Source organism: Molossus molossus, unplaced genomic scaffold (genome assembly GCF_014108415.1).
Source record: "Molossus molossus isolate mMolMol1 unplaced genomic scaffold, mMolMol1.p scaffold_m16_p_15, whole genome shotgun sequence".
NCBI classification, from domain to species: domain Eukaryota; kingdom Metazoa; phylum Chordata; class Mammalia; order Chiroptera; family Molossidae; genus Molossus; species Molossus molossus.
The window spans coordinates 81,251,439-81,278,826 of NW_023425350.1; the positions used below are offsets into that span (position 1 = coordinate 81,251,439).

Below are 27,388 nucleotides of genomic sequence, written 5' to 3' on the forward strand. Positions count from 1 at the left end.
CAGTCATTCTAAAGCCAGGCTACACTTCAAAATTACTTTTCAAAACCTACTTAGGCCCTGTCCAAATATTCAGAAATTCCAGGGGCTAGGGAGAAGGGGCACAGGCACAGTCTTAAGGGAAAACTTTCCAGATGACTCGCTAATTGGGAACTACTACACAAACATATCACAATGCCACTAGAAACAAAAACCAACCTCAAAGGCAGTTTTATAACTTTATTCAACAATCAGCAGTCAGTTCTCATCCACATTAACTGTTTGTAGATCTGCAAAAGAAGAGACAATCAGTCACCCTCCATAGCCACACATCACATTGTCTCTAATCTACACAGCTTTGTGAATTGAGTAATACTTACTTTTGAAAGTGGTAACAGGTACATAGGTGACCAATGTATAGAGCTTGTTTGGTGAATCTTCATCCTCATTACGTTTTCTGGACAACCGCACTCGGATACGGTATGGCACATTCCTAATAAATGTAAACACGATGGCAATCAATCCCTCCTGTTATGACAGCCACCAGGTATATTCTCACATCCTGTCAGAACTTCTGTACCATGCTTCTGATGCTCTGCCCTTTGTTCTAACCTGACCAACCAGCCACAACAGGAAAGTGTAACCTCAGGGTCTTGGGCAGCCACCACTAACACTCAACCATGTGGGTCTTGCTGGCCAGGTCTGTCCCCTCTATCACCAACAGAAATTGGTTAAATTTGTAGACACTAAACATTCTGCAGGCTACACTGAATACCAAAGACTATTAAATGCTTCTCTACCTTACGCATACAATCCTCACTCAACCTCTCTGCAGCTCTGCAGTGGGCAATACCTCCTCCTTTTATGGTCTGAGAATGTCAACTATCCTGAAACTCAGGACCACTCCTCCCTTATCTCAAAGGAGCCACCACCTACAGCTCCTCTATTAGACAGCACCGGAACTCTAAATGCCGGCCCACTGCAGGGCTGACTCTCAGGTCCTTTTGTCACCCCAACATTGAAATACCACCCAGATGCCACACCCATGCCCTACTCCAGTCTCATATCATCACCTGCCCATAGGTGGTCCCACTTCCACTTTGGTATCTCACATCATCCTTCACAGCAAAAGCTCTCTCCTGCTTATATGAGGCAGGGCCGCTCAGCCTCGGCACCACGGACACTTGGAGTGGGCAATTCTTTGTTGTGGGGCGACCTTGCACATAGGATGTGTACTGGGACCTTGGCCTGTAGCAGCCCCTAGACAACCACAGATGTGCCTGGAGAGGGCCACAGTGCTATGGTTGAGAATGAATGCTTCAAGGGCTGCTAGAGATGAATCCAAACTCTGCCATGACCTACAAGATCCCATATGATCTGCCCCTGCCTAACCCTCCACCCTCATACACTGTCCTGCAAGTCACTTATTTGACTCCACCTTCATCAACCCATTCCCAGACTATACCAAATTGTTCTCTTTGTGCAACGCTCCTTCCTGACCCCACTTTGTCAGAACCATCATTTGGGTCTCATTACAAATACATTAAAGGGGTCCTCGGGAGATGCCACCCTACCCTTCCAGTTACTGCCACACTATTTTGCATACTTCTGTATGCATTAGCTTACACAGACTGTGCAGAGTGAGCTGGTTAAGTGGTGTAATTTTAAAGGTTCATCTTATAACACAGATATCTTTATCACCTTATTCCTTTGGCCCAGACAGCTTTGTTCAGCCTGGTGTCAATGCGCACATCTGGAGTTCCCATCTCCTTCATGGCAAATTTCCGGATCTCCTTGAGTGCTCGAGGGGCACGCTTCTTGAAACCCCTTGTATTCAAACATAAGTAAATAAAGGAGTACAAAATTAAGTAGCTATTATGTCCTATTTTCATAAAAGAAATCTAAACCAAACTTTAAGAAGGCAGAACAATCCTTTTTTTTTTTTTTTTTTTTTTACCAGCGTCAATGCCCAGCAACTGGCCTACTAGGGACACAGAAGATGCACAACCCACTTTCAATGATGTAGGATGAGGGCTCTGCACACGATCCTTTGTAGTGTCAACACACATGCTGGCCTACTCTCTCCTGATAAACAAAAGCACCCCCAAACTTTAATGGTACCACCTGGCAAGGAGAACATAATCCAAGCACGACATCAGAATATGCTTGAACATACAGCACACAACACACTACACTGTATGAATACGGTAAGTACCCCCAGATCAAAATAGAATTAGAGTTGTTACATCTTAAGACAGCATGTTTTTGGAAACCCTTCAATACTAACTTAAAAGTTCATTAACTTGGTCTGCGCTTCAAAAGCAGAGGCCTGCACTGTGCAGGTTCCTCTCACCAAGTGTGACGAGGACAATAATGAATTCTACGGAGCTCCTGGTATGTGTCAGACACTGTCATTAACTCCTGTCTGCTCCAGCCCTGAGTTAGGCACTATTAATGCGCTAGCTGGATGAGGACACATAAATCCATTTGAATTTCATGCTTTCACCTAACAATGTGAAAAGGCAAAACTTTACCACAGGTGGAAATGGTCAAACATTTGAAGGCCATTCCAAGTGGGGCAGAGAGAGCACAGCCTAAAGAGGTGTCACAATACCCCCAAAATGTGAATGTCAGAAGGGGCCCTGTCAATGGTTCACCTCTGTAACCCAATGCATGGTGCCTCGCATGTAATACCTGCTCCATACATGTTAGATGAATCAAATTTCATGGAACCCAATAAAAGTAACAAATGGGGCATGCTAGTGACTTAATTCTGCTCTAAAATCTTCAATAATGTCCCATGACCCACAACCACCACCTCGGACATCCTCTGACTCCACCCACCAGCACAGCCCACTTGACCATGTCTCCCCTGCGCTCTGTTCTACTCTCACCAGCCTCTGGGTTATTACTAGCAAGCAAGCAAGCAAGCAAGCTTACATTCATTGGAATACTCAACCATCTAGAAATAAAAAGTGGCAGAAATAACATCAGCAATATAAGAAAATCCCTTGTTCTCCAGATTTATGTGGGTGACACTCCTGGAGTACATCAGATGGTGTCAAGTCTGACAGCGAAAAAATAAACTACGGAGCATTAGGAAAGGGCTGCAGGGTTGAATAAAATGGACAAAGAGACATTGGGGTCAAGAGCTGAAGATGATGAGGGCAGCCATTTAGGTGTGTAAAAAAAGCATTTAAGCAAGGGGAGCAGAGGAGAGTAAACACAAAACCAAACAGCTATCCTGAAACATACATGCCTGGTATGACTAAGAAAACAGGTGGCCAGTTCATGTGGAATCATAGCAAGTACTTTGGATTCCAATCTGAATGATATGGGAAGCCAATGGAGAGTTTGAGGACAGACCAGTGTTTGGGGAAGGGGAAACCAGGAGCAGGGAGCTGCAAACTGTAACCTTCAAGTGCCAGAGTGCCAGAGGGATGAGTGAATGGGTCAGACGGCGTGGCAGGCTATGAGGATAGGAAATAGGAAGGCCACAGAGAAACGGGAAGGTTCGGGTTGGAGATGGACAACAGAAGTATGGTTTGGAGCCATGTGGACTCTGAGATGTCTACTTAAACACCCAAGTAGAGATAGAAACCAGAAACTGAGTCCTGGGACACCTCAATATTAAGAGGCTGGGTTGTGAGGATGAACCAACAGAGTAGACTGAGAAGGAGCAGCTAAAGAGGAAAATACAAGACTGTGGTGTCTTTGAAAGTAAAATGAGTAAAGCATTTCTACAGAAGAACGAACAATCCACTGTCTATTGCTGCCAATCAAGGGCTGAAAAATGACCAAAGGGTTTAGTACCACATAGGTCTTAACTTGGGGCTTTTGTAACAAAGCACAAAGTATCTGAAACACTTGCTTCCCTGCAATGGCTCGCACCCACACCTTCCAAATATCCTTTAAAACAACACCCCTTTCACTTGACATGTTTTACCATTTTATATATACCTGTTGTCTAACCTCCCACAAGTAAGCCAGGCAGGTAGGATTTCTGGTTCCCAGCTAAGTCTGCAGAGGCCGGGGCACTGCCCCATACACAGGAGCCTGGTGCCAGTGAAGCTCAAAGCAAATGAAGGCTGCCCCCAAAAAAGGGGCGTGGGGGCAGGGGGCTGACAGGGAACGTGTGTCCTCAGGAGCAACACTAATGCACCAAAAAAGCCCTGGATTTCTGACCCAGAAGCCATTTTAGAGACCCGAATTAAGAACACGCCAGAATGCCCCTTGGCTGGGAGTGCAGGGCCCACAGCACGCCCCACGTGGAGGATGCTGCACATTTGAACCCCTTGAAAAATAGTTGTCTGCCCTGGCCGGTTTGTCTCAGCGGTTAGAGCGTCAGCCTGCGGTCCACAGAGACCTGGGTTCGGTTCCCGCTAAGGGCATGTGCCTTGGCTGCAGTTTGTCCCCGGCCCTGGTTGGGTTGTGTGGGTGGCGGCCACTCGATGTGTCCCTTTCACATCGATGTTTCTCTCTCTTCCTCTCTCTCCTTCCCGCTCTATCTGAGTAAAAAATGGAAAAATGTCCTCGGGTGAGGATTAAAAAAAAAAAATCAGTTGTCTGATGAGAGGCCAGGTCATGCAAGACATTCTGTTCCACAGATTAGTGACCAAATAGCCTACTTGCCCTGTACCATTTGCTATTAAAAAAATACATACCCCAAATAACAGTAGTTACGATTTGGTTTCCATTATTCCACACACCATGTGCAGAAAATGGGAAAACTTACTAATCTTAAGACCTAGAAAGCAAACCCCAGCGGGAGAAAGAGAAGTAGAACATTCTAAGTCACTCCCGACGTCGTTGCACATCACACACCCACAAACGCAGGATCCTCGCCACAAACACTCCGTCTATGTTCTCTTCTGGTTTCTCCCGCAGTCTCACTCCTGATATCAAACTCACCAGTGTGAATTAGAACTAAAATAATCCCATTTTAGTGTTCACATGCTGGGACGGACACCTACTCTTCGGTTAACTGGTTAACTTTCCAGAGTCTAGAGGCATTAAAAAGTTCGCCTCCCCTCGCACGCACGTCCTCACCCCAGGACTGTCCCACAGCTACAGCACTGAGCGACACGCCCTCTCATCCTGTCCTCTCGACGGCTCTCCCCGGGACCTCGTTTCCAGTCACTAACCTTGAGCATTACACTTGAAGCCCTATACACCGCAAACACGGCCCACGGACCGCAGCCCGGAGCGCCGGCTGCCGGAGGGCCGGGCGCGGGGATACTCACACTCCATGGATGCGCTTGTGAATGTTGATGGTGTACTCTCTGGTCACCACCTCGTTGATGGCGGAACGGCCCTTCTTCTTCTCCCCCCCCTTCTTCGCGGGAGCCATCTAAACAGGCGACAAGGAGGCTGGGCAGTGGGACCTACCCCCGCCGCGTCCTCCCTCCGGGCGCTTCCGGTGCACAGCGCCGGCAGGTGCCCGCACCCCGTCGGAACGAGCCCACGGGCCTCCCACGGCCCAAGATGCGCGCCCGTCCCCGCAACCCCTGCGTCCCCTCTCCTCAGCCACTCTCTCCCGGGCTACGGGAGCCCTGAGCGCAAGGCCGACTCCGTCCCCTGGAATGCGGGGTCCCGGCAAGGGGGGAGCCCGCGGTCCCGGCCCCGGGGACGGGGGAGTCCCCGGTCCCGGCCCGGGAGAGGGGAGAGTCCCCGGTCCCGGCCCGGGTGAGGGGGGAGCCCGCGGTCCCGGCCCACGCGATCGCGGGCGAGGATGGAGCCAGATTCCTGAGGCCAGCACCGAGGGCCCATACTCACTATGCCGGCCGGAGTTGGAAAGAAAGAGCGCAAGGCCTTGTGGGACAGGGGAAACAGGGTTGCAGTACAACTTCCGGGCCGCGGGGAGGAGGGCGGAGCGCGGGCGAGGCTGTGACGTCAGTGGAGCGCGCCGGGGGAATGCGGGCCGCCCCGCCTTTGTGGAGTTTTTGCAGCTGACTTCCCGGCGCCGCCGTGGGAGGGACTCGCGCCTTTGCCTACGTCGTCGGAAATCAGACCCCAGGCTGCTGGTCGGCTGGGGCAGGGCCGGCGGAGAGGACGCCCTGGGTCCGCAGCCTGGCCGCCGCACTCGCGGGGCGCGCGGTCGGGCTGGCAGGGCGGCGCCCGCCGGGCACGGCACACTCGTGAAGGAGGGTATTGTCCTGGGCTGCGGGGCCCCTGCACGGTCGCGTCCCGCCTGGTGCTCGAGGGGGTGAACACGAAGGGGGGCGTGGCAGCCCCGACCGGCTCGGGGGGCCGCTTGGCAGGCCTGGCAGGCCCAGGGAGGGGAAGCAAGCCCACAGGGTGGCCCCCTCATAAAATCCTCAGCACAGGTCCGTCTTGACCTTACCTGGGCCCTGCCCCTGGTTCTTAGGCATCCAGGATAACGTACTTTTGAAATGTCAGAGTCCTTTTCCAGGCCACTGTGAAGCGACGCACTGCAGCCGACCAGGTCCACACCGAGGCCCTCGTCGTCCTCGCGGCGCCCACGTACCATCTCGGTGCCCTGCGCCACGTGTCAGCCACCCTGCACCCGCCAGTGGACAGGAAGGACGCGTTCTCCATTTTGGTTTTTAATCCAGTCCTAGATGTTTACCCGCCTTGCGTGCTTCTGCCCCCTTAACCAATGGTTTCATGTAGCTTTCCTGATGCTTTCTCTTGGTTCTAAATGTATAAAATAAGCTGCAGAACTGACATTGCCCAGAGCATTCTCTCAATCCGTAAGATCTTGCTTCCAGGCGTGTCCTTTAACTTGGCTCAAATACATTCTTACAGGGCTTTGTTCAGGTTTGGATGTTCTTTCGTCCTCAGCTGGGTCAGGTAGGCTTGTGCAGGGTCTGGAAGGAAGGGCAGGAGTCAGCTGGCAGAGAGGTGGCCGAGTGTGCAGCTCATGGACAGTCTGAAGTCTAGGACTTCTCACTCTAGGCCTTACTCAGGAGTTTGAGTATTATAGGTAATGAATCATTGGAAGATTTTCAGGAGGGCAGTGCCATGATCAGATTTGTTTTAGAATTGATTTGATTATACTGTGAAGAACAGATTGGGTGTGGGGGCAAGATGGTAGCAAGGAGACTAGTGGAAGGAAACTATTTCCTTAATGGAGACAAATGAGGAAGGGCTGAACTAAGGCAGTAGCAGTGGGATTGGGACAGGACAGACTGATTTTTATAGAAACTAAGAGGTAAAATCAAGAGGACTTGGAGAGAGAAAAGCAGTGTGGAGTCATTGCATTTAAGAGGTGTGTGTGTTTGGGGGGGTGCAAAGTGGCGGAGATGTCATTAGAACAGTAGGAAAGTCTGAAGATACTGTCATAAGTCCAAAAGAAGCCAGAGAGGTGGACAGGTTCTAAATGCTACAGAGTTCAGGTAAGGCAAAAACTGAGATATACCCACTAGATTTTCCAAAGAGGAGATTATTAGAGATTTTAACAAGTTTCACTGTCGGACTGGCGGGGAGTGGGCAGGAGCCAGATGCCAGCAGGGTAAGGAGTGAGCAGGGGGATGGGCTGCTCTTTCTGTTTGCGCTGGAACAGACGTGCTGAAGGGAGTGAAACGCAGAGGAGCAGGGGACACCGCAGGCAGTCAGGTTGGACAAGTGGCTTAGATAAGATGTGAGAGGTGATGGGAGCTCTGAGGAGGTGCCCGCAAGAGATCATTCTAGAGCTTCCCAGAGGCCTGGGAACAGGATGTCACCAGTCTAGGGATTCAAAGACAGCCCGCTGGATCCATGCGTCTAGGCCTCCCATATTCTTGATGAATTCTCTTCACAGGAGCACGCAATTTAGTGGCTTAAGACGGAAAATGAGCTAAAGTTTTTGAGCCCTCAGATATCTTAAGGTATTTATTCAACACTCCAACTTATTGATATTTGACTTGCATGGAATTCTAGGTTGAAAATCATTTCTCCCAAGCATTTTGAAGACATTCTCCATGGCTCTCATTTCCTCCTCCCTTCACCCTGCCTATTCTCTCCCTCGGCTAAGGCGCCTGAAACCTGCCTGAGGTCTTTCATGCCATAATGGCCCTTTGGGACCACTTTTATGATCCTGACTTTTATGCCCCTACCTGCAGATGTGATCCTGCCATTTCTAATTGGCTCCCAGCACCTAGAAGGGAACTAAGCACCCAGAGGAGCCTCTGGGGCACCATCCATAGGGGCAGTAAAGTGTCACCTTAATGTATCAGAAATGGTTGCCAGCTCCTCAGGTTTCCAGATGACTGATAGGGTGTGAATAGATCCTAGGTCTTGTTGAAGCAAATAGACCCCTCCAATGAACATCTGTAAAATGGCTTTCAGCTGCTTTAAGTGATGGCTGAACAGACTATAATATAAACTCTTTGGTCTGAAGTCCTGCAAATCATTAGCCTGCCTGGGGCTCTCGGGTTCAGTCCAGTATTGCAGGCTCTTCCACCTTGTCCATCCCTCCCAAGCCTCAGGGGTCAGGCCAGTCACTGCTGGCCTGCCAGAGACCAAAACCATTAAGATGAATTTTCTGTGCTTTGTAACTGTTTTTATTGTGTGTGTGCAATGGAGCTTGGGGAGTCAATAAGGAGGCTGTGATCCAGCCCAAGTGGGGTCCCAGGTTAGGGACGAATAGTGGGACAGAGAAGAGAGGGCTGGCAAGTATTTTGAAATTAAAATTAAGTTTATAACTGACTTTATATTAAAAGTCAATTTAGGAGAAAGTCTTAGTGGTTGACAAAATCATATTAGAAAGGTAGAGTCAAATACCTTCTAAAATATATTATATTGGAGAAATCAATGTGATTTCATGACCTTAACCAAATATGTTTAGCTCTATCACCACAAAGTGGCTCAGTAGTAGCAATGGAAGCAGCATTTTAACCAATATTAATTGTCATTCTCACCCAAGTTGCCCAGATTTTAATCTCTAATACATTAAAACAAACAAAAAACTAATCAAGCTTCCTTGGAGTTAATCCTGGGCTTTGTACCAGAAAAAGCAATCAATTTGGGCCTTGATGCACTTTTTTCCTGAAGGAACCCAGAGCTTGGTTTCTGAGAGGCGATGCTGAAAAGATAAAGGCCAAGTTACACTGATCTGAGCACAAAATGAAATAATAATAACAATGGTTAATTAGAAAAGCTGAAATTATAAAACAGCCACGAGCTTGCAGTAGAAGACGAAATACAAAAAAGGTAGTTGTAATTAACAAAGGAGTCAATATAATAGGCATGCCTAATCTTTTCATAAGTCAGAAAGTGTTGGTATGTAGGAGTGTCTGGTTTCGTTGTCAAGTTTGTCTTTTAATAAGGTGTAGGCAAATACAAGCTTTTATCCTAGGGAAGTGAGGTGACACTTGGAGCCAAATGCTTCCCAGAAAAGTAGGGGCTACACAGTGAAGGTAGAAGGGGTCCAGCAGCTTCACCCTGATGGCTGCATGCCACAACCATGCTAATCAGTGAGTCCTGGAAGACAGACATGGATTTCCAAATTGGCCGGCAGACCAGACTTGACATGTCATGCAGTAAGTGAGATACATCCAGCCAGAGAAAATGTAAAGAAATCTTCACAAGCCTCAAAAATAAAAATCTGCATGAGAGCCATGAAAGTCACCTAATGTAAGATATGCAGCTTTGAAATAAGAAGGGAAGAATCTGATGCCAGCAGAGCCGGTGAGTGGGAGGGCTGTATAGCTAAGTCCCAGCCCCTTGCCAACTGAAGCTGCCAACTGGACTTGCAGTCTTTGCTGGCCAGAAATCGCAGTTTTTAAAGATCTGGTAAGATCTTTAAACTTAGGGTGGTGTAAAATTTTTATTCAGTGAGTTATTGAAACTCTAGAGTGGTGTATACAAACTGGAACACTGAGAAGGTGTAAGGAGTATGGGATTAAAATACAAAAAATTAATTCTGTGATAGTTACATCCTTGCAACAAGTTTTGATGTAAAGATATGTAATTTTGTTACAATTTGTGGATCCTTCAGGGATCTATATCAGACTTGAGGATTTCTTTTTCTTTTTCCTTTATTGATTTTACAAAGAAAGGAAGTGAGAGGGAGAGAGAGAGAGACGTCAGTGAGAGAGAACATCAATTGGCTACCTCCTGCATGCCCCCCACTGGGGGTGGGACCCACAGCCTGGGCATGTGCCCTGACCCGGAATCAAACTGGCAACCTCTTGGTGCGTGGGTTGATGCTCAACCACTGAGCCACACTGGCCATACCAGCCTTGAGATTTTAATTGAATCCTTACAGTGGTAACGCAACATTGGAGTGTGAGTTTTAGGGCATGTATTAGTTTAGTGAATATGCTGAAGGGTTACAGTTTCCCCATAATTGAACATTGGTTAGGCAAAAATCCTAAAGTAGATTCTGTTTGTTTCTAATAAGCTTTTTTCCCTTAGAAACATAAAGTGCTTGCCTGGCTGGTGTGGCTCAGTGGTTGAGCATTGACCCAGGCACCAGGAGGTCGCCACTGATTCCCGGTCAGGGCACATGCCCAGGTTGTGGGCCAAACCCCCAGTGGGGGCATGCAGGAGGCGGACAATCCATGTTGTCTCTCATCGATGTTTCTATCTCTCCCTTTCCCTTCCTCTCTCTAAAATCAATAAAGAAAAAAAAAATTAAAAAAAGAAAAAGAAAGCTTTTCACAGGTACCAGAAGGCTGTATGTTTCAGCTGTGTAATAGCCATGTAGAGGTCGCCATGGCTGCACTGCACACGTGCGCGTACACAGTGGTATGTGTCTGTCCACAAAGCCATCTAAGGTACTTCTCTGGCGGGTCCTGATCAGTTGTTTCTCTAGGTTATTAATGGTTGACTTTAAAACCTTTGAGCTTCACGTAAAGTAAAGAGAGAAACAGGCAATTTTATACCAAACACTCAACTTTACCAGCTAAACTAGTCAAGAGTGCAAAATGTCAGGCTTAGAATGATCTAATAGTTGACCAGTTCACCACGTTGCCTGTATAAACACAAATTTTAAATTAGTGAACTTTAGTTGCCATTACAGACAGAAGATACATTTCAGTTGAGATAGTTTAAGATATTTGAAAAGGTAGTATATTCCAGAGTCCACATTTCTGTCCCTTCTCATGAGCCAAGACTTTATAGTTTTCCAAATAGAAAGCTCATGGTTATTCTGGAAAAAAGGACAGGGTTGCAAACCAGCATTTTAATAAGCAAAATTAAATGAGTCAGAAGCTTAGGGATTAACCCTGGCTGGGTAGCTCAGTTGGTTTGAGTATTGTTCCAATGTGCCAAGGCTGTGGGTGTGATCCCTGGTCGGGGCACATACAAGCATCAACCGATGAATGCATAAATGAGTGGAACACCAAATCGGCGTTTCTCCCTCTTCCTGAAAGAAAGAAAGAAAGAAAGAAAAGCTTAGGGATTACACTTCCCCTGCTGTCATGTGGACTTAAAGGAATATTACACAGTAAGAGTTTTGTGAGTTTATCCAGATTCTGAACATATGTAAGGCTGAAGCAATGCTAAATTAAATTAGTAGCACAGCATATGGTACCCTCTTCTAACGGCTTCCTACAGAAAATTCTAGGGTGATTAATATGCTGTTTCCATTAAAAATCTTGTTTTACTTACAAATAAGGATTCTGGCAGCCCATTAAAATACAAAGTCTTTTATAGGAAAATCAGACCTATAAAGTTCCCAATTTATAAAACAGTTAAATTACAAAGTAGTTAATCCATTTTCACACAAACTTTTCATTTTAAAAGGACTTCTTTCTGGTTCCTGTAGTTTAAACAGCAAATGGTCCTAATGCACAATTTTTAGACTTGCCCTTCCCAGGAGCACAGCAATTGTGTGACAAAACCCTTTTTGATGTATTTATATGACAGCCTCTTATGCCATTCAAACCCGATCCTAGTCATAGAGCTGAGAGGAGTGACCTGTATTTCACAGGGAAGTGGGCAGAAGCATGAAGCTATAGCGATGCAGTAAGGAAGGGAACTCAGTTCTCTTGGGCCAGTGGTTGTGGGAAGGGCTGTGCTGAGTATCGCCACCTCGTTGCTTCCCAATCCCTGTGTGCTGGGGTACCCTTGTGTCAGCATGATGAAGCTGTATGGGAGAAGAGGATGGGTGTCTGTAGTTGGCAGACACCTCCAAGATGCTGCTGCCCTGTCTGCCCTCGTCAACATGACATGGGTGCACGTCTCACACACACACACACACACACACACACAGCTGGTGCACATCACTGACGTCTGAGTGTTGGCGGTCAGAGCCTATGGAACCACTCATGGAGCTGAATTATAGGCAGTGAGTGCTCTCGTGGCAAATGTCCTGTGCATCTCCTCAGACTGCCTATGTCTACAGGGCTGACATGTTTTCAGGAACTTTCTGGTTTTGTTTGCTGTCATTTCTAAGGTGCACCATTGCATTTTTCTGGCACAACATTTACTGTAAAAATTAGGGACCTGACAGACTGGTGCGCTGTGGCTCAGGAAACACGCGCCCTCGCCTGGCTCTGTCAGCACGCTTCTGCCTTCCCCCTGTGCTGGCCTGTCCTTGGGAGCGGCTTGACTCAAAGAAGTGTTTGCTCATGAAAAGATTGTGCATGCGCACATAAGGGACAGAAACTGCCTCCAGAAGGGATTGTACAAACTTGTTAATTTATTACAAAATGTCCACTCACAGAAAAACAAGAATACTTTTATATTTGAGAAAGGAACTGTGTATCAGATACAAAATAATTTACACACAATCCATACAATTTTATTTCATATAGAAATAGGTCATTATGACAAGAGCTGTATAATTCACTACACTTCGTCTTATAATTACATAAAATCTTTTCTTTAGAAACATCTCAACAAAACATACAAAAAAGCAAAGTGCATTTTGAAAAGGGAACCCAGTCCTGGGTCTTACCATGGAAGATACGTAGGAAGGTGCAGCATTCTTGCTCAGGGGCCCAGCGCAGGTGGGTCCCGTGGGCCTGGCCCCCGGGCCTCCCTGCATAGCCCTACAGTTCTCAAGACTGGAATGAATGTTAGCGGCAGGATTGTGCTTTTCTCTGAGTCTGCCTAATAGTTGCAATCCACGAAGTAAACAGGAAACAGTCCAGTGTTATATTTAGAGGGATAAATAATCACCAGCACGGTGTGGGGTGGAGAGCCTCATTCCATTAGGGTTTAGGCTGGAGGAGGGGGTCAGCCACTGGGTGATGAAGACCAGCACTACTCTCTGGTTGGCTGTTTTTGTTACTGTGGTCTCCAAAGGAAGTCATGAGACCTTACTTTTAAAAATAGAAAGTACCTTAAGTTGCCTCTTCTGCGCAACTGTGCAAATTAAAAACAACCATTTAAAAATAATGAAAAATAATTTCTTTATTCTCTCTTCAACGGATCTCTAAACTGGTGCTTCCGGAATGCAAAGAAAAGAGGATTAAGAGAATGAAGGCCAGTTATCGTGTATGGATGGGCCACTGCCAGCTAGAGTGACCGTGTGCTCTTGGGAAGTGCAGTGAGACCGGCCATCTGAGAAAGTAGACTGAGTCATGACATCCAAGTACGGCGGTAGTGTGTGCCTGAGGAGTGCAGACGCAGGGAAGCCCAGCCAGGGTTGCTGCCAGCCACTGTGCTCCAGGGCTGGTCCCTCCAGGAGATCTGAGATGGACGCACTGTGCACAAGCCCCAAGGTGTAATTCATACACGTGTCCTTCCTTGGCCAACCATCGGTGAAAGCTCATTGGGACCCGGCTGAGGTGCCTGGGCACTACCGGGGCTGCTGGAGGCCTGAGGACTCAGACAGGCTGCTGACCCGCCGGGGTGGGTGAGAGGGCTGGGGCCGAGGGTTAAAGCCCAGGGTGCCTGGCTGCTGCGAGTAGGTTGAGAGAAGTGGCAAGTCCTGCTGCTCACTGTGCAGAGAGGCTGGCGCCTGCACCTGGAATGGAAAGGAAGAGGGCTCCAGAGGGGCTTTTGTGATCCCACAGCTGCTCAGCTGAAATGCAGACATAGCTAGGACACAGGGTACCCCCAAGGCTAGGGGGTTGTGGTGAGGGCCTGGGTAGGACACTGTGGGGAGAGTGGTTGGGGGAGAAAGGAGCCCCACATTCTACCAAACGGGGTGAATTCTGCAGCAAGCTTCCTGCTAGCACAAAGGGCTCCTTCCAGCACGTGTGCACACGGTCCACGTGGAGCTTGTATGTTTCTGGATGTTGGAGTTGACCCACATGAAGATAACTGGCAGAATCCAAACATGCATGCAATCTGCATACTTTCACTGGTGGTCCCTGATTCCATAACTCCTTCCAAATACTGCTGTTTGCCAACATCTGCTGGAAGACACCCTGATCGGCAGCTCAGAGACTTCAAGTAGCTGAACCCCCACCTTGGTGACTTGAAGCCTTCCATCTCACCTCCCCCATCCCCCTCCGGGGACTCCACCCCCAAGTGACCCAGCACACCCTGTTTTTAAGCTGCACAGGTACACTTGCCCCTCCAGTTTGGCTCAGGCTGTCTCTCTTCCTGGACATTGGGCCTTCGCCTGCACTCATCCACCTGCACTCCATGCATTCCCCAGAATCCAGCTCTGCAGCAGTTGTCCCCGAGTCCTTCCTTCCGGGAGGCCCCCCGGACACAGTGCTCTCACTGGGCACGAACCCAGAGCCTCTCTGCAGCATCCGCCATCCCTGCACTGCACGACAAGGCCCGGAGGCACCCAGGAGTCCTGAGCAGGCTGTGCACCCCTCGCCCTGCATCTTCACTGCTACCCCTGAAGAGATGGATGGGAGGCCTCTAACTCTCCCTCAGGCTGTTCCCATCCTCTCGGGCATCAGTTTCCATCCCAAATCATGTCTGTGTCCTACAGGTTGACAGGATATGCAAAGCTGGTCTTGAGTTGACTCCCACTATGCCTGGGTCAGGGGATTTGAAAAGTATGGCACAGATGGTTCTGTAGCTCTGGAGTTAAATTAGATTCAAGACCTTCAACAACGACTGTTCATTTCTAGCCCACTGCTCTCAGTGTCTGTCACTGTGCACTCTTCTATGGCTGGAAGATGCCCACGTGGGGCAGGTGTGGAGACAGGAAGGCCAGTGTCTTTGGCACTTGCTTGAAGTAACTAGTGAGCACATGGAAAGGTGCTATATGTTTCCCGGAAAGCCCGACTACATGCACCATTATTGTGTTTATTAAGGAAGTCTGATGAGTCTTTAAACGTGACTTAGTTTTATATTTGTAAAAGACTGTGTATAAACGCAGTAAAAGTCCAACAAACATAGTTATCAGGGTCTGATTTTTGTTTTAAAAATACAGACACCATAATCAAAATTACTTTTTAAAAATGGACTTTTTGCCTTGACTGGTTTGGTTCAGCGGTTAGAACATCGGCCTGCAGAATGAAGGGTTGTGGGTTTGATTCCCAGTCAAGGGCATGTACCTGGCTTGCAGGTTCGATCCCTGGTCCCTGTTGGGGTCGTGAGGGAGGCAACCAATCAATGTGTCTCTCTCACATCAATATTTCTCTCCCCGCCCCCCTCCCTCCACTCTATCTAAAAACCAGTGGAAAAATATCCTTGGGTGAGGATTTTAAAACAACAGACCTTTTTAACACACAACCCTATGTGACATAATAGCTGATACTATTATATATATTTATATATAACTTCTCATACTATATGTATTTGTAACCTTTGAGGTTATGAATTTTATAAACTATGAAGATTCAAATACAAATCTGTCAGGGGTTTATTTCAGCCTTGAGGACTAGAACTACCTTGAAAGCAGGGGGAAAGGCCTGTCAGGTGTGGGCTTGGAGCTGGGCCCTGGCTCCCTGGCCCGAGGTTGCACGCGCCCACCTGCAGGAGGTGCTGTGGAGGCAGCTGCGGGGCCTGGGTGGGCTGCAGCACCGCCTGGCTCATCAGCAGGAGGGGGATGGAGGCACTGCTGGCACTGAGCGCGTCTGCAGTCGGAAACACGGCCTGGCTCTGCGGGTACCTGTTTGGTTTCACATGAGAAGGAAAACACAGACCTTTAAGAAAGAGTGTTGATAGGACACCAATCCCAGGCAACAGTGGAGGAGGAGATAAATGGATGTTATCAAAATGAAAAACATTTGTGCATCAAATGAGCTGTCCACAGAATGAAAAGGCCACCCAGGAAAAACATTTGCAAAGCATGTATCTGTGAAGGGACTGACATCCAAAACATGAGAAAACGCCTATAACTTACCCCAACTGCCAACCCGATTAAACCCAGGCACAGGTCTTGTACGGACATTTCTCTAAAGAAATGATACAAATGGCCAATAGGCACATGAACAGATGCTCAACACCACTAATCATTAAGGAAATGCACATCAAAATAGAAATGAGATCCCATTCATAACCATTATGATGGCTATTATGAAAAAACTCAGAAAATAATGAGTGTTGGTGAAGATGTGGAGAAACTGGAGCCCTTCTGCACTTGGGGGAAGTTAAATGGTGCAGCTGTTGTGGAAAACAGCCTGGTGATTCCTTAAAAAGGGAAACAGAATTACCACACGGTCCAGCCATTCCACTCTGGGTAAATGCCCGAAAGAAGTGCAAGGACGGACTCACGCTGATGTTTGTACACCCAAGTTCACAGCAGCATCATTCACAAGACAATGCCACATGTCCACTGAGGATGAAGGGTAGACAGATGTGGTCTGTACATATGGCAGGATATTAGCCTTAAGAAGGAAGGAGATTCTGACACCTGCTACAGCACAGTGAACCTCGAGGACATTACACTAAGTGACATGAGCAGTCACTGCTGTGTGATTCCATGTAGGTGAGGCGCACAGTTGTCAAATTCATAGACACAGAAAGCAGGTAGTGGCTGCCAGGGGCTGGGAAGGTGGAGGGCCCAGTGTTTAGTGGGTCGGGAGTATCAGTCTGGGAAGATGAAAACTTCAGGAGATGGATGGTGGTGATGACTGAGCGACAATGTGAATGTGCTTAATGCCACAGCTTAACGGTTAAAGCGGTGAATTTTATGTTATATATATTGTGCCACAACAAAACATTGAAAATAAAGGAGAGGTGTAGATAATACCGAGTCATTAACAAGGGGCAGTGGAAGGCATGTTCCCTGGCCAGGAATCGAACTGGGACCTCACAGTCCACCGTGGAAGCCCTGGAGGGGCACAGACTAGGAACAGATGCTTACAGACAAGAGAGGAGCCCATTTTACATCCTATTTTTAGAAATTTATTTCTGTTTGGGGTCATTTTATTTTTTATTTTTATTTTAGAGAAAGAGGAAAGGAGAGACAGATAGAAAGATTGATGTGAGAAAGATGTATCAATTGGCTGCCTCTTGCACACCTCCTACTGGGGATGGAGCCCACAACCTGGGCATGTGCCCTGACTGAGAATCAAACTGGGACCTCTCAGTCCGTGGGGTGATGCTCAATCCACTGGGCCACATAGGCTGGGCTGTTTGGGGTCATTTACACAGGCATTGGGGGTTCCAGACTTACCCTGAAGAGGCCTCTGTGTGTGGGAGCCAGAGCTGAACACTTGGGGGATGGTATCAATTATTGGGTTGATTGAAAATGGTGGGGTTCCCAGAACAAAGAGTTTCCATTTTTACCTAGTTCGCTGCATTTTAAGCATCTCTGGAAAGTGATATAACAAAATTCTTTGTTCCCACCCATTTGGATCAGGTAGGAAGCACAAGTGAAATCCAAACACCAGCCACTGCCCAAGCCCCACCTCGCCGAGAGCAGCGCTGTGGACGGTACAGGCAGCTGCCTGTGGTCTGCATCCCTCACACCGTCACAGGGCTCTCCTCAGGACAAGCAAATAGAATGACATGAGTACAGGCCCCTGACACCAGACATGCTCAGGGACCGAGCTGCCACCAGTGTGGTGGCTGAGGGAGGGTGCAGGAGAAAGGGTGCTGGGGTGCTGCAAGTCCTCTGCCTGAGGGCACACCAGGCCTGATCAGCCAGCACTGCCCTGGTGAGCCTCAGTCACAAAGCAAGCCCGTGTTCACACAGAACGACATCTGTGAGGCGGCTCCATTTCTGCTTCAGTGCAAAGGGCCAGAAACTGTTTTCCAGTAGCTTTTCAAGTATTCCCTTTTGTGTCTCCAGTAACCTATGTCTCTAGAGTTAAACAGCTGAGTAAGCTGTTTCTGGTCCTGGGGTTTCTCTTGGGGAGAGGAGAGAGAGACAGCTGTGTCTAGGAGGGACAGGGCCCCGTCTGCAGGGTTCTAGAGCCACGGAGCAGGCAGAGGGTGTCTGCGGAGCCTGTCAGCGTGCGCTGGTGCCGTACACAGGGCCACATTTACCCGGGCACTGCTGTGGCTGAAGGCATTTACGCCGGCAAAGATATCGCAGGGGGCGCTCAGTGGGCTGGGTGTCATCCATGCACCAAAAGGTTGCTGGTTGGATTCCTGGTCAGGGCAAATGCCCAGATTGTGGGCTTGAACCCCGGTAGGGTGCATGCAGCTGGCTGATCAATGTCCCCCCCTTCCTCTCTCTCTAAAAATCAATTAAAAATCTTAAAAAAAAAAAAGAAAGAAAGAAAGATATTGGAGAATGATGTAAAGCCAGGAACCTAATGAAATATTTCATCCATGTCATGTTCTAAGCATGGAACTTGATACAAATTGCTCTCTGCTCCACTGGGAAGCGGTGGAAGAAAAACGAAGGGAAGAGTCCTTTACAGGGTGTGGCTCCCTTTGGCCTGGCGTCAGTGTGAGACTCCAGGGGGAACTGCTGGGCCGGGCAGATGAAAGCCTGCCAGCCCGAGACCACTCAGTGCTCGGCCTCCTCCCGCCACCCGGCCACCTACTTGACTTGCGGTCCAGTCCTGCCGACCTCTGAGGGCTGTCTTGTGTCACAGGACCCAGGCATCATGGGCTGGATGGGCTGGCTCAGCAACAGCCTTCGCAAAGGAAGAGAAAAATGGTACACTGATCAGCACCCAGACTGCAAACCTGCTGGGCGGTGGCCGTACCTGCCCAGCTGGCTGGCCCTTCTGTCTGACAGAATCCTCTGCCCACTCTGTCCTCAGAGGATGATGAGCACAGCAGGCCACTTTCTCTGGCCATCCAGACCCCGCCTCTCTTGCCCTGCATCAGAGGAGGTCAAATACAGAGGCCTTCGAATCTGTTGGAACTCTGCCTCCATCTACCGCAGAAAGCAGAGCTGAAACGAATCATCTCAAGCTTGGCCTCAGTTACCTTACAAATAAGGACAGTCTCCCTCCCTACCTGAGCTGCCGATCGTGGCTGAAGTCCGGGCTGGGCTGGCACTGGTTGGCGTCCTGGGAGTTGGAAGCCAGGGCGGTCAGGCTCAGGGTTGGTGAGAGCACGGCGGCCGGGTTGCTGAACTGGGGCGTCAAGCTGCCCACGTCATGGCGACTTCCCTGTATTATCTGCGTGCTTCTTACTGGCTTGGGACCCTGGTGCATTATTTTAATGAGAAAGGTAAAAACTTAGACTCACCTCAGATGTCATCTCTCCAGGAGCCCTCCCCAGAACCGCTTTCCCCTGCACTCCCTGGTCCTTTGTCTAACAGGACCTGAGGACTGTTACGCTATTCAACCTTGTGACTGTCTTCCCAGTGCATTGTAAGCACCTCCCGGATTCTTTGGATCCTGGGGCCTAGGACAGTGCCCAGCTCCCAGTAGACAAGTCACAAATGTGTGTGTGGAACTGAACAAATTTCTGCTTTACAAATTCTACTCCAAACACAGGGACTGAGGCCTCCTCCTGCCCCAGGACCTTTGCACTTGCTGATTCCTTTATGTGCAATGTTCTTCCCCCAGTACCAATATATGCCCCATTCCCTCATCCCCTCTTCTCGATGAGGCCAACTCCTTAAAATGCTGCCCCCACCGTCAGCACTGTCCTGCCTTTGCTTTTCCTTTCGGTGCATTGCTGCCCCTCTGTACCTGGCCTGGCATGCAGTGAATGCTCAATAGATCTGTATGAGAGAAGTCATCAAAGAAAGAGGGGATGGGCTTGGTCTGCTTCACCGATTGTCCACTCACATGATGGCACCACGGTGTTTCAAGTCTCAGCATTTCCAAAACCTCTCAGTATCAGATAGTGTCAATTTGACTCAGTTTTTTTTTTTTTCCCCAAAATGTTCCTGGCTATTAATTTTTCTGTTGACCCCTAGAACCAAAAGGCTGTTTGTATTTTAAAGTAAAACTCTTAAATTGGGGGGAAGATGGACTGAAGCCTCATACACGCACTTCACACTTTATTGCGTGGTGTGTGTGTATGTCCCTGAGGCCAAGCACAGCTCTCATCCACCTGTGCGCCGGGCACGGTGAGCGGCACGAGCGGGCCGAGGCGTGCTGGGCCCACAGGACGTGTGGAGGCAGCGGCCCGGACGGCTGAGCTCCTCCAGAGCAGGGCTCGGGACTTCCCCCTTCGGCGGACTCCAGTGCTCTTTGATGACTGGAGACCGTCAGGTGGCGAGGTCCTTGGTGGCTTTTAGTTAGTGGTGATGGCCATGAGGGAAAGACTTGGAAGGGAATCTGGGGGACAAGGAGCTTGGTGGCCTTGGGAAAGGACAATAAATGGAAATGGCTGAATGTGCTCTCATGCTGAGAGTGGCTAGAACCAGCAGATGATGGGGAGCTGTGGGGACACAGGTGGGGACATTTACCTGGGTTGATATCACACTCGATTCTCTGAGCAGGTGCTGGTTTGTGACCTGGGCAGAAGCCATCTGCCCCGGAAGCGGAGGGTTGGCGGCCAGCGGGGACTGGGCCCCTGGGGCCGACCTCTGCGGGAGCTGCTGTTGAGTATCCAGCCGCTGGGCGCTGCTGAAGCTCAGGGACACAGCTGGCTGCTGCAGAAACATCTGGAAGCACAACAGAAAAGCCTTTAAGGTAGGTCATGGGGCTTCCACAGGTCTGTACCTGTGTCCTCTGTCCACAGGAAGAGGTCAGCGGTCTCGCTCATTCGCTAAACATGGGGACATGAAGTGCCTGGCTGCTGCAGTAGAGCGCAGGATCCCCAAGAAAGCCTGGTGGGGAGACACTGCCCTGCCTGGGGACAGAGGTCTGATGGTATCCAGATGCTCAGACCCAGATGGTCTCTCAGTACATTACTGTACGTACACCTGAAACTAATGCATGATATAACTGGATATAAACTGTAATTGAATAATGAAATTAAAAATATAAATTGATGTACTTGCACAGAGTCTAGGCTGGCTTATCAATTTGTTACTAGAAGGGAGAAATATCTTGTTACTGGGATGAATGACGTGAGGTTGGGGAGAGGGCTGACCGACCAGGCTCTGGGCCCAGCCGTGAACCTCTGACAGTGTCCAGAGTCTGCTCCCACATTGTAGATGGGCTCCTTCAACCAGTGCTCCCAGTTAGGATGGCAAGTCTGCTCCGTCAATTAGGGGACTCTTAGGAAGGCAAAGGGCACAGACAGTGACAGCACACAAGTCCATGTGCTTTAAAGTCACCATGATGCCGTGCACTGTGTCCCCTCGGACGGCAGACATTCAGAGGTGGTGACGCAAGAGCTGGTGGCTGTGATTGGAAAGGTTTAGGAGAATTTGATCATGTTTATGAAGAGTGTTGAAGTGTTTGTGAGAACTCTGATCTACTTCATTTATAAGTTTGGTGTATTTGGTATAAAAGTATTGCTTAGGTCCTCACAAAGATTTTACCTGTTAGGCTTATAAGTCTTCCCGTTAAGTATGTGAAATGCTTGAAAGATTTAGATATATTCAATTTGTAAATTAATGGCTTTGGAAAGTAACATTGATTATTTACAATCTGTTAAATTTATAAACAAATTGAACATAAATAAAAACAAGTAAACACCTTGCTTCTTTTAGACCAAATCAGTAGATTTGTAAACAAAATACAATCTGTAAGTTAACTCTAAAAGCCTAAGAAAACCAGCTTGAATAGTTTTAATAATAATTTGAACTTAAGACTCTGACTCGGAGTGTCCTGGGCGTTCAGAAGGCCAGCAGGGTTTGCTGCAGCAAGGGGGCGGTGCGCCTGCTCACTGCCGGAGTTCCGGCTCGCACAGTGCCCCTCCCTCCGAGGCCTTGCCCTCCAGAGTTTTCAGGGCAGGCTCTGTCCACCAGCATCTGGAAGTGGAGCCCCAGTCCCTGCACTTGGGGGTCACAGCCACCTAGCCAGTACAGAGCCCACAAGCCGACATCTGCGAGTGGCTCTGGGAAGGCGGGCGCAGAGATGCAGGCAGACGTTTGAGGAGCCGTCGGGCCGGTCGTGTCTGACTCAGAGCTGAGCTCCGCCACCTCCCAGAGGCCCAGGTCCGGGTGGCAGTGGCAAGTGGGACTAGGTTTCCCATCAGGTGCCCCTCCCACCACACCACCTGGTCTCCCCACTTTTTTGTCACAGGTCCAGCCCCAACAGAGGGGCCTGCAGTGTGTAATGAGGGCTCTTTGTCACTTTAGAAGTTAAAAAGAATTTCCTGGACATCCACTATCTCAGATTCAGTCCCCATTCAGTACAGACTCAGTCTGAGGCTTTGTGAATTGTTACCCATTTGCACATGGCTTGTCTACGGCACACAGGTGACCCACACTTCAGCAAAACCCAGTACTCAAACCCAATACCAGACCTTTTTGTCTGGTAGGATGCAATTTACCTTCTGATTATAGGTTAAGTAAATGCAACCTTTATTTATGATAGGCTATACTCTAGCTTAAGTCAGACATGCCTTAGCTCAAAGTCCAGCCCCACCACGTGACCTTGGGTGATTTTCATACATTTCCAAAGCCTTAGTTTCCTCATGAATAAAGCAGTGCCACCAACAGCACACACCTCATAACAGCACACACACTTGATGCGCTGCTGTGCCCATTCATGTATGGTTCATCCTGTTCATCTCCACCCCGCGGTGCCCAACCGAGAGCTGAGCGTCTGCGGGGTGGATGGGTGGACAGACGAAAGATGGGTGGGTGGGTGGATAGAGGGAAGGATAGTTGAATGGAAGAAAGAGAGGGAAAAAGGAAGGGAGGGAGAGAGGGAGGTTGGGAGAGAGACCATCGCTTGCTGTTACAGGTGTCCTTCCAGGTATTTCTTGGATGGCCAGCAGAGGGCACACGTGCCCTGGAAAGGAAGGGAAAGCCAGCCTGCCCAGGACTGCAGGGGGCGACAGAGCCTTCTGCCGAACAGCTCTCCCACCTGGCCTCTTCCTGACTGCCCCAGGCCTCACCGCACCTGAAAGGACCTGTCCTCGTAGCCCAATCTTTTTTCTGAAGAAAATCATACTTAGCAAGCATCGCAGGCACACACTTCTCAACGGAAGCTCTGAGCCAGCAAGTCACATTGGAAAGCCCGATCCGGGTCAAGGACCGTGTGGGGCGACGCTGTGGCTGCTTCTGTTTGCCGGCCCACGGTGAGAATGTGGCTGTGAGGATGCCTTCTCAACAGGGCTCCGGGGCCTCATCCAAAGGGACAGGTCGACAGAGAAAAAATGTACTTCTAATTTTCAAGGACAAATCAAGGCCTACATTTATGTGTGGTTTTTATTATTCTCCTCTGCTTACTTCTATGAATACTAATCATTCCAGAACATTTCGGAAGTACACAACACAGAGATGCTGTGCAGTGAAGCCCATGGGCCATTCCTGAGGCTTCAACAATCACCAGCATTTTCCATAGTTATTTAACCTACCCCTCCCCCGCTGTTTTGGAGTAGAGTAATTTTTACTTTTTCTTTTTTTTTTATCCTAACCTGAGGACATTTTTCCATTTTTTAAATTCAGATAGAGTGGGAGGAAGAGAGAGAGAGAGAAACATCGACGTGAAGGGACACATCGAAAGGCTCCCATCTGCACAACCAACAAGGGCCGGAGACAAACTGCAACCGAGGTACATGCCCTTAGCAGGAACCGAACCCGGGTCTCTCTGGACCGCAGGCCGACGCTCTAACTGCTGAGCCAAACCGGCCAGGGCTTACTTGTTTTTCTTTAGGATGGACTCATATAGTTTTATTTCTAAACAAATATCACACTTTAGTTAAAAATTTGGGAAGGTATTTCTTTAAATTTCTACACTTGCAGAAACACTAGAAGGCAGATTGCTGGAGGCAATGTTCTCTGGTTCATGATCTGCGGATTTCCATGTTCTCTGGAAAATCCCACCGCAGAGACAAGGTCACAGGGATGAACACAGAGAAGGGACGTGTCAGACAGTCTGCGGGCTGGACCCCAGTTCCCCTTGCACACGCAGGTATACACGAGTGTACGCACTTCGGCAGTCAACAAAATACACCGGTCGCGAGGAAGAAGAAGAATGATTACTCGCGAAGGAGGGAAAGACATAACCCTGTGCTGCTGTTCAGATTACAGCCTAATGTTGAGAGGCGGGGCTCTGAGAGGGCGTCCACTCGCCCACTTTGCTTCCGCCGTTTCCGGCTCGGGCTCCCCTTCCTGTTGGTGTGAAGGTCCCACTCAGATCACTGGGGTCAGGCAGATCCGACCAACCGGATCCTGGATCGGAGAAAAGCTTACAGCTGGGAAGAATCAGCGGAAAGGGCTTAGACACCTCAGGGCTTCCATTTCTTTCCATGTAAATGGTGCCATCCTTTCCCCATCAGCTTCAGGGGTGTCCCTGAAAAGGGGGGACGGGAGAGCAGAGCTCCGGAGGCGGGGGCTGTGCTGTAGAGCTTGGGCACAGGGGACACTGGGCAGGAGGTGTGGGGCCGGCTGCTCCGGCCTCTTCCAGGAGCCAGCCTGGGTGCGCAGGGACCTGCACAGGCGCGTCTGGGGAACCCAGGGGCACAGGGCGGCCTGCCCAGGCGGCCCCCTGCCCAGTGACCCACATCACTGTGCTCGCTCAGCCTGCTCATCATGGTGTCGCTGCACTTCCGGTGCCCTGTGGGGGGTGGGGGAGAGGGCAGGAACAGCACTCCAGCCCTTTCCCAGGGGTCGCTTCTGCTTCTCCTAAGGGGGTGCAAAGGCTTACAGTTCTCAGGGCAGATCCCAAGTTAGCTAGAATTATGTTTACAATGAAAGGCCAGGTCAAAAAAAGTGCACTTTGGAAGAAAAACAGTCCTGGCCTGACATAGTGACACTTGGTGAAATAACTCATCCTTGGCACAGATTCAACAGATGAAGGCGCCCCAGATAAAACCCTCCAAAGGACTCCAGGAAGTGACAACAAGGGGGTGGGGGTGTCAGAGCATGCAGAGGCAGATCGGCAGGCCCCAAAGGGGTGGCCTGGAGGTGCCAGGGTGCGGACCCCCAGCCCTGCTCCCTCTGCTACCCCCATCAGCCAGGTATCAGCACTTCCCTAACCCCTCTCCTGCTCAGGTGAGGAGGCAGCTCCGCTCTCTGGGCCGTCTGGCGGTGCTAGGCAAGCAGAGATCCACAGGGGCTGAGGTGTTTCCCCTCAGGATGGGGGCTGCCTCCCAACCCGCGAATAAACAGGCAGAGGCCGGGGGAGCAAAGGGTGCCATGCCGACGTCACGCTCCGCCCAGGGTTGGGGCCCTGGGAGGGTGGGCCAGGACACACTGCAGAGGGGGACAGGCCACACTGGACCTCTGGCCAGGCAGGGGCGGCACCTGGACACTGGAGTCCTGGACCCGGCACAGCTGCTCCTGGACCCGGTGGAGCTCCTCCCGCTGCCTCCGGATGTGGGCCTGCAGCGCCCGCGTCCGCCGCTCCAGCTGCTCCTTGATGCTCTGGAACATGCTGAGCTGCGCTGGACACTTCAAGGTGGGAGACATGACCAGTGAGAGTTACTCCACCTCCCAGGCAGAGGCCGAGTGCTCTGAGCACCCTGCCCACGTCCACTTCTGTCCCTTCTCCACTCTTCAGAGCTGGGCTACAGTCGGCGGGGTGTCCCGGGTCCCCTGGGATTCTCAGGCCCACCAGAATCAGCAGGCCTGATATATAACTGTTGTCTGGAAGGGCCCAGAATCTTGTCACGTGTTTGTAAGCAGTGCTTACAAACTGATATTTCAAATTGCATCAGACCCACAAATGGTTTGGACATGAATTCAAAAGTAGGGCCTCAGACAGCGCTCCGCCCCAATCAAGGGCACGGAGATGAACGTACTTTGGGGTCCTACATCCATTCTCCTTAACCTGGTCCTGGAGAGCAGGGCACATCTGTAAGCTCCCCAGAAAGCTCCCCAGAGCCCCCTGCCCTCCAGCCGGCCAGCCTCCACGCCCCAGGCTCACCTGCGGCCAGCACGGCTCAGAAATCTGAGCAGGAGAGAACTGAGGACACAATCACCTAACACTGACCGAGGAGCCTGGCAGGCGGCGGCCTTGCAGGGGCACTGCGTCCGCTTAGCCTAGAGCATGCTCCCCTGCCCTCCGCCCCCGCAGGGACCAGGCTGGTGTTAGGAAACCCTGCAGTGAACTCGGATCCCTGTCGGCACCTCTCCGCCCGACGCCCAACTCCAGGCCTGCGCGGAGGGTCCGGAGGGGAGGCCCGTCTAGCAGCAGCTGTGCCGGACAGGCTGCGGGGCAGAGACCCTCCGCAGACTGCAAGGATCCGAGCGCTCCGCTGAGGTTTGGAAAGAGAGTTCAATCGAGAAACAAAACAAAGTAGATCAGATGCTTAATTTAAAAAACAAAATACAATGCCGGCTGGTGTGGCTCAGGGCTGAGCGATGTCCCGTGCACCGAGAGGTCAGGGCCCATGCCCAGGTTGTGGGTTAGATCCCCAGTATGGGGCAGGGTGTGCGGGAGGCAGCTGATCCATGTTTCTCTCTCTCTCTCTCAAAAAAAAAAAAAAAAAAAATCAATAAAAACATATTTAAAAAATAAAAATAAATAAAAAACAAAACACAGACGCTTCTGTGGTAAGTCCTAGAAAGCCGCGCTCGGGCTCTCCTGCCTCAGGCGACGTTCTGGGCTGAGGGCCGGGCAGTCCTCTGGGCCACTCTGGGCTCCCCAATGTAACTTCTAGAACAAGGCTTATTTCCCCGGGACCCAGGACCCTCGAGGCCATGCTGGTGGTCAGGGCTGTTTGACAGAGATCCAGTCCCACTTGGAGACATCTCAGGAACAGCGCAGAGCAGCCTCGTTTCCCAGGTAACCATCTCCTAGACCTCGGGTCTGCTTTCCCCTTTCCCAAGGCTGCGTGGGAGCCTCTGTGAGGAGCAGGAGAAGCTGTGGGCGCTGCTGCGTGGGCAGGGCCAGGACGGCCTGACTCGGAGGTCGCATTGTGGAAGAATGTCTTGAGGAATATAGTCATTACTAAGTACAATATGCCTAATACACTACGAACTGTTACTATTAATGAAAAGGAAGTTCAGTAAATGAAAACTCAGAATTCCCAAGGGACCTTAATCACCCATTACATGTTTATCATCAATCAAAGAGACCCTCGGCCCTTCAAGACCCGAAGGTAAAGGGCTTTTGTGTGCCTTTGGGTCGAAAAAGGCACTAATTTCATTATCAATGTGCCTGGAAATTTGAACATAAACCAAGCTCTTTATTTTCATAATGAGGATGAACACAAACTATTCGATTAGTTGCCTCCA

The 27,388-nt window shown here is 49.8% G+C and overlaps 2 protein-coding genes across 2 annotated transcripts in view; both read right to left on the reverse strand.

The window, feature by feature from the left end:
- Positions 1 to 201: 201 nt before the first annotated feature.
- RPL31 (ribosomal protein L31) lies at positions 202 to 5,805 on the reverse strand. Its single transcript, XM_036262767.1, has 5 exons — positions 5,752 to 5,805; positions 5,220 to 5,326; positions 1,678 to 1,803; positions 357 to 469; positions 202 to 266 (listed from the first exon to the last, which is right to left on the reverse strand). Exons 2-5 carry the CDS (start codon positions 5,324 to 5,326, stop codon positions 235 to 237), a joined length of 378 nt encoding a protein of 125 aa, XP_036118660.1. The 5' UTR covers positions 5,752 to 5,805; the 3' UTR covers positions 202 to 234.
- Positions 5,806 to 13,668: 7,863 nt separating this feature from the next.
- NPAS2 (neuronal PAS domain protein 2) overlaps positions 13,669 to 27,388 on the reverse strand; it is a 175,232-nt gene continuing 161,512 nt past the window's right edge. The window contains exons 16-21 of the mRNA XM_036262766.1: positions 25,454 to 25,600; positions 20,552 to 20,749; positions 19,144 to 19,334; positions 18,723 to 18,815; positions 15,754 to 15,892; positions 13,669 to 13,837 (exon numbers count right to left, since the gene is read on the reverse strand). Of these exons, the coding sequence (XP_036118659.1) occupies positions 13,670 to 13,837; positions 15,754 to 15,892; positions 18,723 to 18,815; positions 19,144 to 19,334; positions 20,552 to 20,749; positions 25,454 to 25,600 (936 nt within the window). The 3' untranslated portion in view covers position 13,669. The remainder of the gene's footprint in view (positions 13,838 to 15,753; positions 15,893 to 18,722; positions 18,816 to 19,143; positions 19,335 to 20,551; positions 20,750 to 25,453; positions 25,601 to 27,388) is intronic.